This window comes from Schistocerca gregaria, chromosome 4 (assembly GCF_023897955.1).
Source record: "Schistocerca gregaria isolate iqSchGreg1 chromosome 4, iqSchGreg1.2, whole genome shotgun sequence".
Classification (NCBI taxonomy): Eukaryota; Metazoa; Arthropoda; class Insecta; order Orthoptera; family Acrididae; genus Schistocerca; species Schistocerca gregaria.
The window spans coordinates 461,730,006-461,744,057 of record NC_064923.1 but is presented as its reverse complement, the minus strand read 5'-3'; the positions used below and the strand labels follow the sequence as shown (position 1 = coordinate 461,744,057).

General features: G+C 41.1%; 1 protein-coding gene across 1 annotated transcript in view; it reads left to right on the top strand.

Annotated features, from left to right (window-relative positions):
* The first annotated feature begins 1,472 nt into the window (after positions 1 to 1,472).
* Positions 1,473 to 14,052, top strand: part of LOC126267156 (facilitated trehalose transporter Tret1-like) — a 43,226-nt gene continuing 30,646 nt past the window's right edge. The window contains exon 1 of the mRNA XM_049972099.1: positions 1,473 to 1,563. Within this exon, the coding sequence (XP_049828056.1) occupies positions 1,518 to 1,563 (46 nt within the window). The 5' untranslated portion in view covers positions 1,473 to 1,517. The remainder of the gene's footprint in view (positions 1,564 to 14,052) is intronic.

Here is a 14,052-nt window from a genome sequence, read left to right as displayed (position 1 = left end):
TAATTAGGGATGACCTACTTCATCCTTAGGCCCACATTTCCCTACTACTATGGTTAGCAGCTGCCTGTATCCAGAGGCATCTCGTTTGCAGTAGCAGAAGAGTACACAGAGGAATTGTGTTCTTTGAGCCATCGTTTCTGTAAACACTTTCACTGATATTTGTAATAAATTTGAATGTTTCGTCTTAATTAACTTTCAGTTTACGGAGGGTAATGACCTCTTTCTGTTAATATCAAATCTGGGAGAACAAACTTCGAAGTACATTTTGAAGAAAACTTTTTTCGATGCCAATTTCGGTTTCAACGAAAATGTTTAGAAAGAACGGCTTAATTTTGCTACATTTATCTGCTAGCATTTAAAATTATACAAATACAATTATGTAATTACTTTCAGGAACACAGATAAAGTTACTGCTGTATAGTCATGTAAAATCAGTGGCAATTTATGTAACTTAATTTCATTTACCAGGTTATTAAAATTCGTACGAACTAAACGCCACTACTTAAATGGTGGAGGAACTACATTTCTTACAGAATAATTGAAATTATTACTTATGTACAGCATGTATTATATTAGCTATAATATTGTTATGGGAAGTTTTTTAATGCAAAAAACCTGCACTGCTCTTCATCTGAAGCATTGTAAAGAGAGTCGAAATTCTCATCCCTGTTTATGCAGTATTACTGATATTTACTGTGCATGCAGCATTACATAAGATTTAGAGAACATACCAGGTCAGTGTTTAGATTGCTTCGCCCTGCTATGAGACCAAATTGAAAGTTATTTTGCATTACCCGATCTGTAGTATCTGTTAGCGGATCGTCCCGTCTATCTGCTATGTTAGTTCCATCATCTCATGCACCAAGTATTCCGCCTGTGTGTTTCTGAGTCATTGAACTGCGTTTCAGTTACCACAGAGCTGAAATCTAAACTTTTACTGCTTTGGAGTGGTTTGGACGTGTTCTGCGATTACTGTGCATAGGTTAAATAGTTTTTATTTTGGTGCAATCCATTTCTCCACAATGGAGCTGGCGACCATTTTGACCTTTAAAACGATTGTTTCTGTAAGTGCAGTGATTTTTACTACATGTATACTGAAATTTGTTTGTTTTGTAGTTCGGTCGCATCCCATTAGCTGTTTACGATTCCATTACCGTACCGAGTGTGACGCTTAAATTCGTGAATCCGGTTGTCCATATACTGTGCTCTCGGTTAATGAGCCCATTCATGTACAGCACGACTAAGCCGAAATATTCTGTTAAATCGGTTAACCACAAGCACCACGATCGTTACGTCTACCTATCGATAAAATTAGTCAGGGATATGGACAGTGGAGCCAAATTAAGTGACGTACCAAATAGCACAAGGATGTGAAAAGCCGCTCTTGATGTCGTTACATTAAGAGATAATTGTGAAACACGCGCAGATGCTCGAAGATAAAAGCCGCGCGATGGGCTCCTATCGTCCTATTCGCACTGATTTCTGACTCCTGCTGTCACACGAGTTCTGTGGTCGCCATGCTGCCGTCACGGGTACCACTCCAGCTGCCAGCAGCGATGGCAGGTAAGCATTGACAACCAAACACTTGTCATTATGAGGCACTGTGCGTGCGTGTATTATCACAACAAGTCCCTGTATTCGCAGCGATGGGCTCCATCTCATTAGGAGAACTCTTGAAGTAACGGTGCCGCTGATTCTGAACTACCTGCGATCTACGAAGCAGTTCCAGGAGATCTTTATTAAGACCCAGAAGTGATTAATAGATATAATGTAGGAAGGCGCAGCAAAATAGAACACAATGAATATAGTCATATTTTTGGGAGTGACGTGACCATGTTGAGAAATCTGTGTTAGTGGGAAAGGCAAAACTGCCACCTGGGAACCTGTGATTGTTTCTCCATTGGACCACTTCATCGTTAACATAGATGTGTAGTTCGGAAGGAAGAGTTTCTCCTTTACCAATGACTTTCTTAGGAGGGTAGCGGTTCGCACAACTTCTAACGTTTTTTCGGTTGGGTTGCCACTGGCGGAAGCCATTTTCAACCCGTTCGGCTGCCAGACATTGGCCCAACAGTTTCAACAGAAATGTGTGATATAATAATAAGTAGAGATTGATAACAAATCCACTCCTTGGTGTCATTTTTTTCTGTAACAGGTTTTAGGAACAGTCTGGAGTTTAATGATGACCCCAATTTATTTAATAAGCGATGTATATTAAACGAATCTCCATTCAGTTGAGTGGCTACAATAACAAACGGAGCTATAGACGGTTTCTGACATTCACTTTCAACCAACCACCGAACATCGGCATCTTGGTCCCGATGTGAGCTTGTAGATTATGCACAGAGTGTGTAGTGCTTGTAGAGTGTGCAGACCTGTTGAGAAACTAGCGTTTTACTTACGAAATAATTGCCTGGAAGAAAGTGTACCGGAAACTTGGGCTACTTTGGGAGAGGTTTTAGTATTTTCCTGGATTTATGAAGAGTTTTAGCGTATTAAAGGCTAATTTTAGGTTAGTTTGGTACAATGGACCTTGTTATATAAACATTCCTTGCCAAGTGATCCCCCTCAGATTTTGTCCAAATTATACCCCACGGGTTGGAGTAAAATTAAGACAACTCGTTTTGCAGGCTAAAACCAATAAAGGTAAAGAACTGTCCAAATGTTAGAATACCACTTTTTATTTGGACCAGAATTGGTTCCACCACAATGATGTAAAAGTAATACTAACATAAAAATTCTAAAGAAATAATAGATTGAACACATTAAAGAACTTGAGAAATCAATGAGTAACTGTGAACAGATACAAAATTATGTATAATGCAAATCACAAAAAATGAAAAAGGCATCTGGCAGAATTTCGACTAGGGTATACAATCCCCTTTTACGCCTCACCGTTTGATACTTCTGAGCTGCCTCATATCTCTTCTGCACGAGTCGATCCATCAATGTGTCACCGATGACTGCATTGAGGTTTGTTTTGCAGGACATCGTAAATGATGGAAATCATTCCAGGACAATTGCGGCATTCAAGGGGTAGATGCCAATTTTCTGCTACTGTCAAGTTCTCTCCTCTTGAGATCTCGGATTCCCACAACTTCGTGAGAGAGGTGAGGAATTTGGTTTTGGGCACAGAGCTGCACCTGCTACCCACGGCCATTTGTTTGAAGTACTCAAGGATCTTCCGCCGCTGTACTTTCAAAGGTCGAAAGTACACATAAAGCGTTGCAGAAGGTTGGCACTACAATGAATTTTATGGTCTACTCTTTACACAACCGGAACGCTTCCACATTGATATGTGAGCTCTGGTAACTGGATAAACCAATCTTCAAACCACTCACTGTCAAACCATCTGCTCATAGTTATGTTGTACCTAGCCCCAGGTGGTCCGCTTTCCGTTCATGTGACCCAAAGATTTTCAAAATTGGTCCAAATAGCTCTGAGCACTATGCGACTTAACTTCTGAGGTCATCATTCCCCTAGAACTTAGAACTACTTAAACCTAACTAACCGAAGGACATCACACACATCCATGCTCGAGGCAGGATTCAAACATATCGTAGCAGTCGCGCGGTTCCAGACTGTAGCGCCTAGAACCGCTCGGCCACTTCGGCCGGCTACGATATATATTTGTGATCTATGGAACAAATATTAAAATAATCTTCTTATTAAAAATCTTCCCTCTTATTTAGCCCCAATAGACATGAAAAAGGTTATAAAGGAGACACTGGCTTCGCAGAACTCAAATGAAAGGTTTACTGTCTCTCGTACAAACCACGTGACAGACTCCTGACGTTTCCATGCACATGTACTGACAGTCACCCTCATTTCGGCTTGTTTTTGCTATTGTGGGGTAACCATTACTTCTAGCAATCTTTGCTAACAAATAGCCCCTAATATTGATGAATTCTCAATCCCGTGCACGAACACAACTTTATTTTACCGATTTATCGAACTTTTCATGGTGAGTGGGTTTGTATCTTCAAACCAAGTGTGACATCCAGGCACATCTCTCCATTACTCACTGCCGCCCACAACGATTGGCAATGAGGCTCTTTTATTGATCATTGGGATTTCCCTGCAGGCAGTGCTCCTGCGCCAGGCCGCTAGGTGTAAGCTACAGATACCAATACTCAAAAAGTAACGATATCTGTAACCTTACATCCTCCATCTTAAATATAATCAAAATTAATTAAAAAAAAAGAAAGAAGAATAACCTACCTGAGGTGATGGAGTGGAAGAAAACTTCTCCTCCCCCAAATTTGAACAACTCACTGCACTGGTAACATAAGGATAAATAACGTTGAAAACACTAACAAGACAACACCACTCATACTATGAGCCACACCTCCTAACTTTTGAAGAACATTTTACAATTATACATGATATGAATCTGTGGATCAACACAAAAGTTTAAAAAATTTTAAAATACAGTCCTTTTGACATAAATTAAATCACTTTCAGATGTCCAATATATATATATATATATATATATATATATATATATATATATATATATATATATATATATATAGTAATTCAACTAGCAAATACGGTAAAATTACTCATATATGTGATTATTATTTACAAATACGATCGAAAGGCTTACATGCACATCGGAACTATATGAATTAAAAATACATTTTCAGAACTGTGAAATAAATCTGTCCCTTTACAGTTATTGCTCCATATTATTTAAAAGTTAACGAAACTGTCAAACTCATTAATGAAAATGAGAAACATATAGCCGTACAAAAATTTAAATTTGCCAAAAATCTGATTTAGCTTGGTATGGCATTTATATTTATTTTATTTTATTTATTTATTTTCAATAAATTCAAGATTATTATTACCAGGCATTTGGGTTTTATTGATTATTAGGAGTCTTGTACACGCCTCCACACGATATCACCTACGCCGACGTAGCGCCGACCTCATGCTTACGCACAAGTCTAATGGTAGTGGCTAGGCAGCTACCATCAGCAATTCGCTCTGCTGTCCGGGGCATTGACCCCAGTGTCCTCTTCCCTCTCTGCCTCTCACCATCCCCGATCTCTGCTGACGCTCGCCGAACCACGGCCGCTGGGTACCCAGGGCTATCTCTGCTCGCCAACGTGAAGGTTCTTACGCTGCTGCTGCTGCCCCCTGGAGACAACTCTGCCACAACCCCAAAGACCTCCGAACTCGCCGCTGCTGCTCCGACGCCGTCTTGCTGTCTGCGACTATGGATATCTGGAGGTGACTCGCAGTACTGCAGCCTCTGACCTCTCCAAGCACCTCTGAGTCCCACCGAATAGTCCGCTCTCCTGCCTCTCACAGTTCAGTTGTAATGCATTGCTGCCGCTATAGTGTTTGCGATGCTCCTGCTCCGTATAGCCACTAATTGGACTGCGCCGCTGACTGTTGGTGACGATGAGTGTCTGCTAACAAATGAGAAGCGCAATGCGATGCGTCTACATTCACTTCTTTCCTAGCCGTCACAAGCTAAATAGCGCGTCATGCTGTAACATGCGTCCACAATATGCTAGGCCACAATTTTAACTAATCTATCACAGTGCTAACAGATACATTTTATTATCCTAATGGCACTGGCTATTCGTGTCAAACTTAATCCACTTATACTTTACACACTCAGTAATACATGTACAAATTACATTAATCGTTCCTCAAAATATCACAATTTCGTTTCAGATATGTTTCGTTGTCATAATATCGTTTCTTTACTTGTTCACCTCTATGGAAGGCCTCACTGTGATATTCGTCCAATTCCAATGTGCCAGAATGTGTGAAGCTGACCACTTTATAAGGACCCTTGCATAAATGAGGAAATTTCGTTATTTCATGGCCATATTTCGTAGACTGAACGTTAGTTCGTGTTAACACTAGATCCGGAACTCGATACATGATCGGATACACCATTTTATAATACTGTTTCATATTTCCTTCAGCTTTGTTGAGGAGGGTCTGTTCTATTTTTTCCAGTAATTCTTGCCATGCTATGTTTTCACCTGACACGTTCTTCAGTACTTCTCTTATCAAATTATCTGGCCTCATCTCCATTAAAATTTCCACAGAAGCACGTTCAGTAGAGTTGTGGGGTGCATAATCTTCGAAGATACTCGTCCACTTCGTATGCTTCCTATTTTGGTTATGACAGTAGGCCCTACATAGCCTACTAGTTTCCTTTATAACTCTTTCTGTTGCGTTCGAGGATGCTCTGTACCTGGATATAAATACTGGTTTCATATTGTGTTGTTTCACAGCGTTTATCTATGTTTTACTGGTAAATTGACTCTCACTGTCATTCACTGTCTTTTTTGGTACACACACATTTTTAAACTAATCTTTCACCGCCCTTTCAGGCTTGTTGCGTCCCGTTGCTTTCCTAAGCGGATATAACATTACACAGCGGGAAACTAATTTAATACTTGCTACCAAATAAGTTATCCCCCATACCGACTTCGGCAAAGTGCCTAGCAAAACCATGGCAATTATTTCTCAGGTTTCTTTAAATAATACTGCATACATGTAACCATTGCGCTGGACCATTACTGTTATTGTTTTCAGTTAAATATCACAAGTCCGTGAAGTCGTGCTCACTGATCTGGCCATAGTGAGGAACCAACAATCTGTTTATAACTGATCGACAATGAGAGCGAAATGTCCGCCGCTTAGGTGTGTGTATTTAACAAGTTCGTCAGTTTTTTCCTCCGGGATGCATACTCTTCATTCTTCCTTACCTTCCCTTGATCTGTGGTATATTAATGAATCATATATCAAGAAGATTTTCTTCATACCGTCTTCCCCAGCGCTATTGCGTTTTCCTTTAATTAACTTCGATTTTTGGTCTCAATTTTTCTCTCTTATAACATCCCGTTGCCATGATTTTATAACTTTTTCGTGTGACACTCCCTTTATTAAGCACACAGTCTCTTATGTGCTCACCTCAGGTACCTATTCGTGCAATCCTACTGACAATCTTGAAAGTGCATCCAGAACTACCTGTTCGCTTCCTGTGATATATTACATATCAAAATTTGATTCTTTGTACGCTAACGTCCATCTGGTTAACCCTCCATGTCTCAGTTTAATTTTCATACAAATGATTGGGCTTTGTGGTCAATCACTACGTTTGCTTTTCGGCTGGCCAGATAGTATATAAATTTTTCATATCTGAATACTATGGTTAACGCCTCTTTCTCCGTTACAGAGTACATGGCTGTATAACATCCTACTGCCGAAACCAATGGTCTTTATTACCTCCTCTTCATTTCCTTCGTCCTTCTGATAGAATTTGATTCCCACACCATAATCCAATGTTTCACATCATACATAGAACACATTGCACAGACGTGGATGACCCAATATCTGAGCATTACATAGCCCAAGTTTGATTTTACGGAATTCTTCGGCACACGTATCGGACCACAACGAGACTTTGTTATTTTTCAGCAGCTCGTGCAGTACACCGCTGTCCAGTATCTAGTTATCTAGAAACAGTCTACAAAATCCGCACTGTCAGAGGAAACTCTTCAATTAGTTTTATTCCTTGGAAGGTAAATTCCTTATTTTCTTTCGTTTTGTCCATTTTTGAATTTATCCCGTTATATTTGGTCATATGTCGTAAACATTGTATTTCTTTTCTTCTGAATTCTGCTTTCTGAAAATGTAGTCGCGTTCCTGCCGCTGCACACATCTAAAATACTCCCCTTAACGTTTGTAAATGTTTATTCCAGTCTATGCTGCAATTAGCAAATCGTTAACGTACACAGTTACTTTCTTCAGTACTGCTTAACACAGTAACTGTACGATGTCCGTATAAAACTCCGAAAGAGATGCTTTCAACCCTCAAGGTAACTCTCGGTATTGCTAACAACATCCTTCATATAAAAAGGTTGTGAGCTGCCTTGACTCAGGACACAGCAACACTTGACGATAGCCTGACGTCAGATCTAAGCTTGTAAAGATTTTTCCCCTTTAAACCTCCGAAGTACCTCTTCCATATTTAGGGCTCGGTCTCTTTCAGTTTCAAATACCTATTCGCTTGTCTCACATCTAAAACCAAGTTCACTTACCCGTTCTTTTTATCGACGATCGTCAGAGGGCTGTTAAGTTGATTCCTGGCTCATTCGTTCAGGTACTCTGAACGGCAACATCCTTTAGAGGTCATTATCGACAGCTTCTTCCCTTGTTTGACGTATTTTAAATGGAGGCACAAAACATGGTTTGTGCGGTTTCATTTTGATCCTTTAAGGCGGTCTTTTTAAGACCCTTGGTTTTTAACTGAATACCTGTTTATGCTTTCCTATCAACTTCAACCATTTTTCTGCTTTTCTTGGTACCAACGTTGCAATGCCATTAAATTTTGAACACACTTTATACGGATTTAGTTCATTTTCTTCTGATTCCCACAGATATTAGAATCTTGTAACTAACTTGGGGTTTCTGCATTCTCTGTTAATAATGAGTTGTATACGTTGTTGGCAACTGTGCACAGGTGACTCCCACAGTCAATCAGTGTTCCTAATTTTCTTCCATAAACTTCTGTTTTCATAATCTGTTCCATTACACCTGAAACTACAGCTTGTTGTCCGTTTGATTACCTGGCAAAAGTTCTAATCCGCTAGCTCTCTTCCAAGTATCACATTCGCCCCATATGCTTACTCTTATTTTCCTTCCGTCTACGTTACCTCCCGTCCCCACCGACAACGTCAAATCGGCGGGGATTTTATCATCAATGGTGCCGGGCTCCGCGCCAGCACGTTGCACCACAAGCTGCCCACAGTCACCGGATCGTACTTAAAGACACCAACGGACGCTGCCTCACAACTTGTGGACACGCAAGCGACCAGACCATCGACCAAAACCATAGCCGCTCTCAGAATCAAGTTTAACTACCAACACGTACCGGGTATTCCACACTGTAGGTAAAGTGAGGGGGGGGGGAGGTGTTGGGGGTTGGGAGGAGGGGAGGGGGGAGGAGCGAACACTATGTGGCAGTGATAAAATTTGTATACTTGTGTGTTGTGAGAATATAGTCGTACATGTGAACTTCCTAACATGCTTAGATTTATTAATATTTGCTGCAATAATTTTATGTCTAGTGTGACGCCTTCCAATTTCTTTATCGAAAGTTCTTATATTCGTTCGCGAAAAATAAAAGGTAATGCTTTACATTCAAATGATATGTGCAGTTATTTACGTGAGTAAACTAAGAGGCTACAAACTGGTAATACAAGTCATACATCAGAGTACAATGCAATGCCTCATCTCGTTAATAGAAAAATGATAGATTTTTTAGCGTTTCCAACAAACAGAATTTATGCATACGTTGGGTCACTTGTTGCTGACAAACAAGCGTGAGAAATTAGATTGTGATACACCACAACGGTCATTATCAAACTCGCTATCGTAAATATTATCTGTCAGACGAAATCTAATCTACTCTGAACAGATGATGTACCACTCAGACTGAAAGTTGTTATCTGATGGACTTCAGGCATTGAAAACAAATCACATCACTGGGAGCCTTCGTGCGAGGTGTGTCAGCCATCATCTACATCTACATACAGCGTGACAATTGTTGAACTATATCGAATAAACGTAAGTTAGCTACAAACTATGGCGTGCACACTGTTTATTCAACACGTAAAAGTCACTACAGGTATTCGGATTTAGGTTACGGCATGTTCCATATGCCTGCCATCATTGGCGATGGTGTGGCCAAACGAATTGCGAAATTCTGAAGTGTCAAAACATCGATGCTGTCAATGACTTCCTGAATGGCTGTTTTCAGCTAAGCAATGATTTTGGTGTTATTGCTTTATACCTTGTCTTTAACATACATCCACAAAAAGGAGTGGCTTGTGTTCAGATCCGGAGAATATAGCTGCTAATCGAGTCCGTCCCTGTGGCCTCTGGGTACCCCAGAGCCAGAATGCAGTCCCCAAAGTGCTCCTCCCGGACACCAAACACTCTCCTGTATCGATGGAGGCGAGCTCTCTCTTGCATGAACCACATATTGTCGAAATCAGGGTCACTTTGGAAAAGTGGGGATGAAATCATCTTCCAAAACCTTCACGTACCGTCCGATAGTCACCACGCCACCAAGGAATATCGCACCAACTCTCCCCTCCCCCTTTAGGTATATTGCTGTTGCTCCATGTTCCGATTTCTGATAACTGTATTCACTTTCTCATTATTCATTATCTGATATACAATGACATTAATCTTCCATTGTGTATGCAGGAGATACTCAATCTTCACCACGGCACTGAATTTTTCACGAAAGAATGTGGAGGTACTTTGCTTCTTATAAGATGGTATGAGACAATTTCTGAGTTCCTCGTACATCAGTGCATTCTTTAAATCCTCATGGTACCTAACATATGTCATTGCCTCAACTATAAAGAACAATTTTCTCATCTGTAACAACAGCTCATATATCCAGAAACCAGCTTTACAGCTGCCAACAGATCATCTTCAAACGCTAGCACAAGCCCCATCTTTTCTTACAGATTTAAACTGCTTAAAGAATTCTGTAACATCTGCTTTTAATTTATCTACAAACGCTAGCACATGCACCGTTGCTTTACCCACAAAGGGACTAACCGGACTAGCGTTAGCTGAATCTAATGTGGGAACAGTCCAACTAGGCAGAGCCCCATCTTCTCTCACAAATTTAAAGAATTCTGTATTGTCTGCTTTCAGTTTAACTACTTACTCTAACAAGGACGGCACGACTTCTTGCGAGATAACCCCCAATGTTTTCGGCTCAAACGCTGCGTGACATATATCAAGTAAACAAAACTACAAGGAAGAAAACGAAAAAAAAAAAATATGTAGCTTACTGTGACACCAAAAAATTGCTTTGAGTCGTTACCTTTAATCATCAGCTATCTGGATTCACTGTACTGCCTAGCGTAGTGGACATATCCGTGACACATGTCTCACATTATTGGGGCTCATTCTATAGAAAGCACGCTGTGGCCCAACGAGTTACCCGGCATGTACCTCATTTGGCACAGGCCTCTGGTATTCCCATAAAATCGACAGAGTGTTAACATTTATCTGGCCTCACAAACTTCACCCACAAATAGCCATGATCACAATTGTTAATAAAACAAAGCAGTAGAGAGAGTAGAGAGAGAGAGAAACAGACAACAGTCACTCCACTCACCATTCAGTGATGACGATCCTGCCCGTTGTGGGTGTTGTCATCCTCCCTAATACAGTTGGTCCCTTCTCACTGTGGTTGGCAGAAACCATTTCTGTCATGATGGACAGGTTAATGGATCCAGGAGGATGATGGAAAGTCATAGGTACAGCTATTTCATATACTCACATATTCCACACAAAAATATGTCGCGGTGTTGCTAGGTGTTTGTCAGCAGCCCCACACATGCGCCTGTCTTAGCCCACAAGCAGCCTTTTGTCACACTGAGCATATGCCATTGCCTCATCCAGCAGGCAGAAGCTCAGCCAATGTTACCTCCTCAGCACCCTTCTAGTGTAGTACCACATCTGCTCCCAGACACTCAGATGGCATGCCACTGTGCTGGACTCCATAAAGCGTCTTTTGTTAGCTGCGAAATTGCGTATTCAAATTGGAGACACTTGAGCACACATCGTTGAAACGTGGACCTCTTAGGAGAGCAACAGCAAAAGGAGCTTGCAGTGACAGAGTGTGCCCACGCAAGGCAAGCGAGCAGCAGTAGTGTATGCCAGCACAAGAAAAGCCAGCGACATAGAGTATGCCTGCACAAAGCAAGCGACGGCTCTACACATAGTCAGGCCGACGTAGGTACACTAATATCCGCAGAAGTCAGCCAGCAGATGATTCCCCAGTCGGAGAGGACCACTTCAAATTCAAATCTGGCATCTGGTTTAGGCACAGGCAGTAGTTCCGTGGGTAGGGACGGCTGTATTTGGTAGGGGGAGCTAGATGACGCACGTGACAGGTATAAAGCATATTTCGAAGATGGCAGCAGGTGGTGACTGTATCTGCATGTCTAAAACGGGAGGTATTACTGTCGGCTTGGCCTGCCAGTTTTTTGAGAGGACATCATCTTCCATCATGTAGGCCACAACACAGCCGCGGTTAGAGTATCACTTGTGTGGTAATTGTGTCACCACCGGCAGTGGCTGGTTTCCATCTTTCCTCTGCATCGACAGTAGTCCAGGCTGCAGCATCGAGGCACGAATGAGTGGTAATTTCACCTCCCATACGGACTGGGCGTCGATTCCTGTGGTGCCAACGCAGTCCACATGTAGTTTCTTGTGACTGAACGCCTAGTGGCTCCCATCTATATGACTCTCTCGTGCTTTTTACGCCACCCTACTTTGTCGTTAACTGCTAGGTCAGTCATGTATCTCCACTGCCATGCCGAGAGAGGCCATCGCTCAGCAATATGATCAAAGAAGTATTCACTAATTAACTGCTCTTGGATGACATGCCGTCATAATTTAAACCAATGTGCTACGCCTTGACTATAGTGTCTGCCACTGGACATTGATAACCTTCTCTATTGCCAAGAAACGAACCAATGATGAAAAGCACCCGCCCTCTTGCAAGTTCTTCACCTCTTCTCTTAATCCCACAAGAGTCCAATAAACTATGCTACTCCCTATTAGAGTATAAGTGCGCTTTCTATTTGCAATAAATTTAAGGGTAGGTGCCTCAGCATGCCCTTCTACTCTCCCGATTTCTGCTATGACACAATATGTATGGTCTGCTGCACATGCAACCTACTTGGACGTTTCCCTGAAATTCTATCTCTTAGTAATTCCCTTTGTTATTAATCCACTGATGATTTGGCCTCTTGCAATAAGTTTTACGAGTTCCTCTCGTCTCATTTGGATACCTTTGATATGTGGTTCACCTCATCAATTTTGAGCAACACTTCCTCGATAACCACATCTCTTCAGCTGATCTTCGATAGCCTACATTACTGCCAGATGTCTAGGCTAGCTTCCTTCCCCGCTTTCGATGTACTGGTTTCCGAACCATGCACCCAAATATGTCCACGATGCAGACAAATTGCATTCAAGAGTCGTTCCCCATTTTACAGACATGTTCATGCTGGTGAGTAAATTTTTTCTTCAATTAAATATATTTTTAGCTCGTGTATTCTGCTTACAAGCTGTGTTCAGCTCCCCACTGCATTAAGGAAGAAATAATTTCTGTCTCTGGTTGAAGGTAACTCATAAGTATCGCAGAAGGTTCACGAGAATGCTACCTGAAAACAACAAGACCTATAGAAAACGGCACATATCAGTGTACAGAGCACCTCTCCAAGTTTAGATTCTCACTATGTGCGCGGGTGTATTCGTTCTAGGGACAGGTGTATCAGAACACTAATCATTTCAAACCTACAGATAGGCAAACTAGTGAACAGATTTCCAAAGTGGGCTGCTGCGGCACATTACCAGACAGTTCTTTTCATCGATTTCAATTAATTGCATACAAGTGTTGATGTTTGCCAAATCACTAACGGTACCCATACTGAGCACTTCTATCGTGAATTAAAAATGTGGAGAGATGTCCTATCCACTGCAGTTTTCACGTCACAGTCTTGTGCAACTCTGAAAATACTTACCGATTACTCTGAGTAAAGTGGCACCTGCCAACTTGTCGGTCTTGACAAAGTTAATTAATTACTTAGTAATTTAGTTGGTTACATGTTCCGTGTATCATTTTGCACGATAGATAGTAGTGATGTAGAACTAGTCATTTTACATTCACTTCTCAATTTAATTTTACATAGGATTCTATTCTCAACATTTCTAAGTTTTTTATATATTTTAAAAAAGAAAAAAAGGTTTGTAGATGTGAATTAGTAATTCCTATCCATGGTATTTTACACATTAGAATTCTATGGAATAGAAGGAGATGTCCAGGAGAAACTTCCTCAGCTTGTTATCAGGCTTTACTTTGTTTTCTGTTACACAGTTAAATCACTGAGTCAGTGATCCAATACTTTTGTTGTTGCATTGTGCACTCCTTTTTGTGCAAAACAAAACCTTAAGTGGAGTAGTGAATGTCATTTTTTC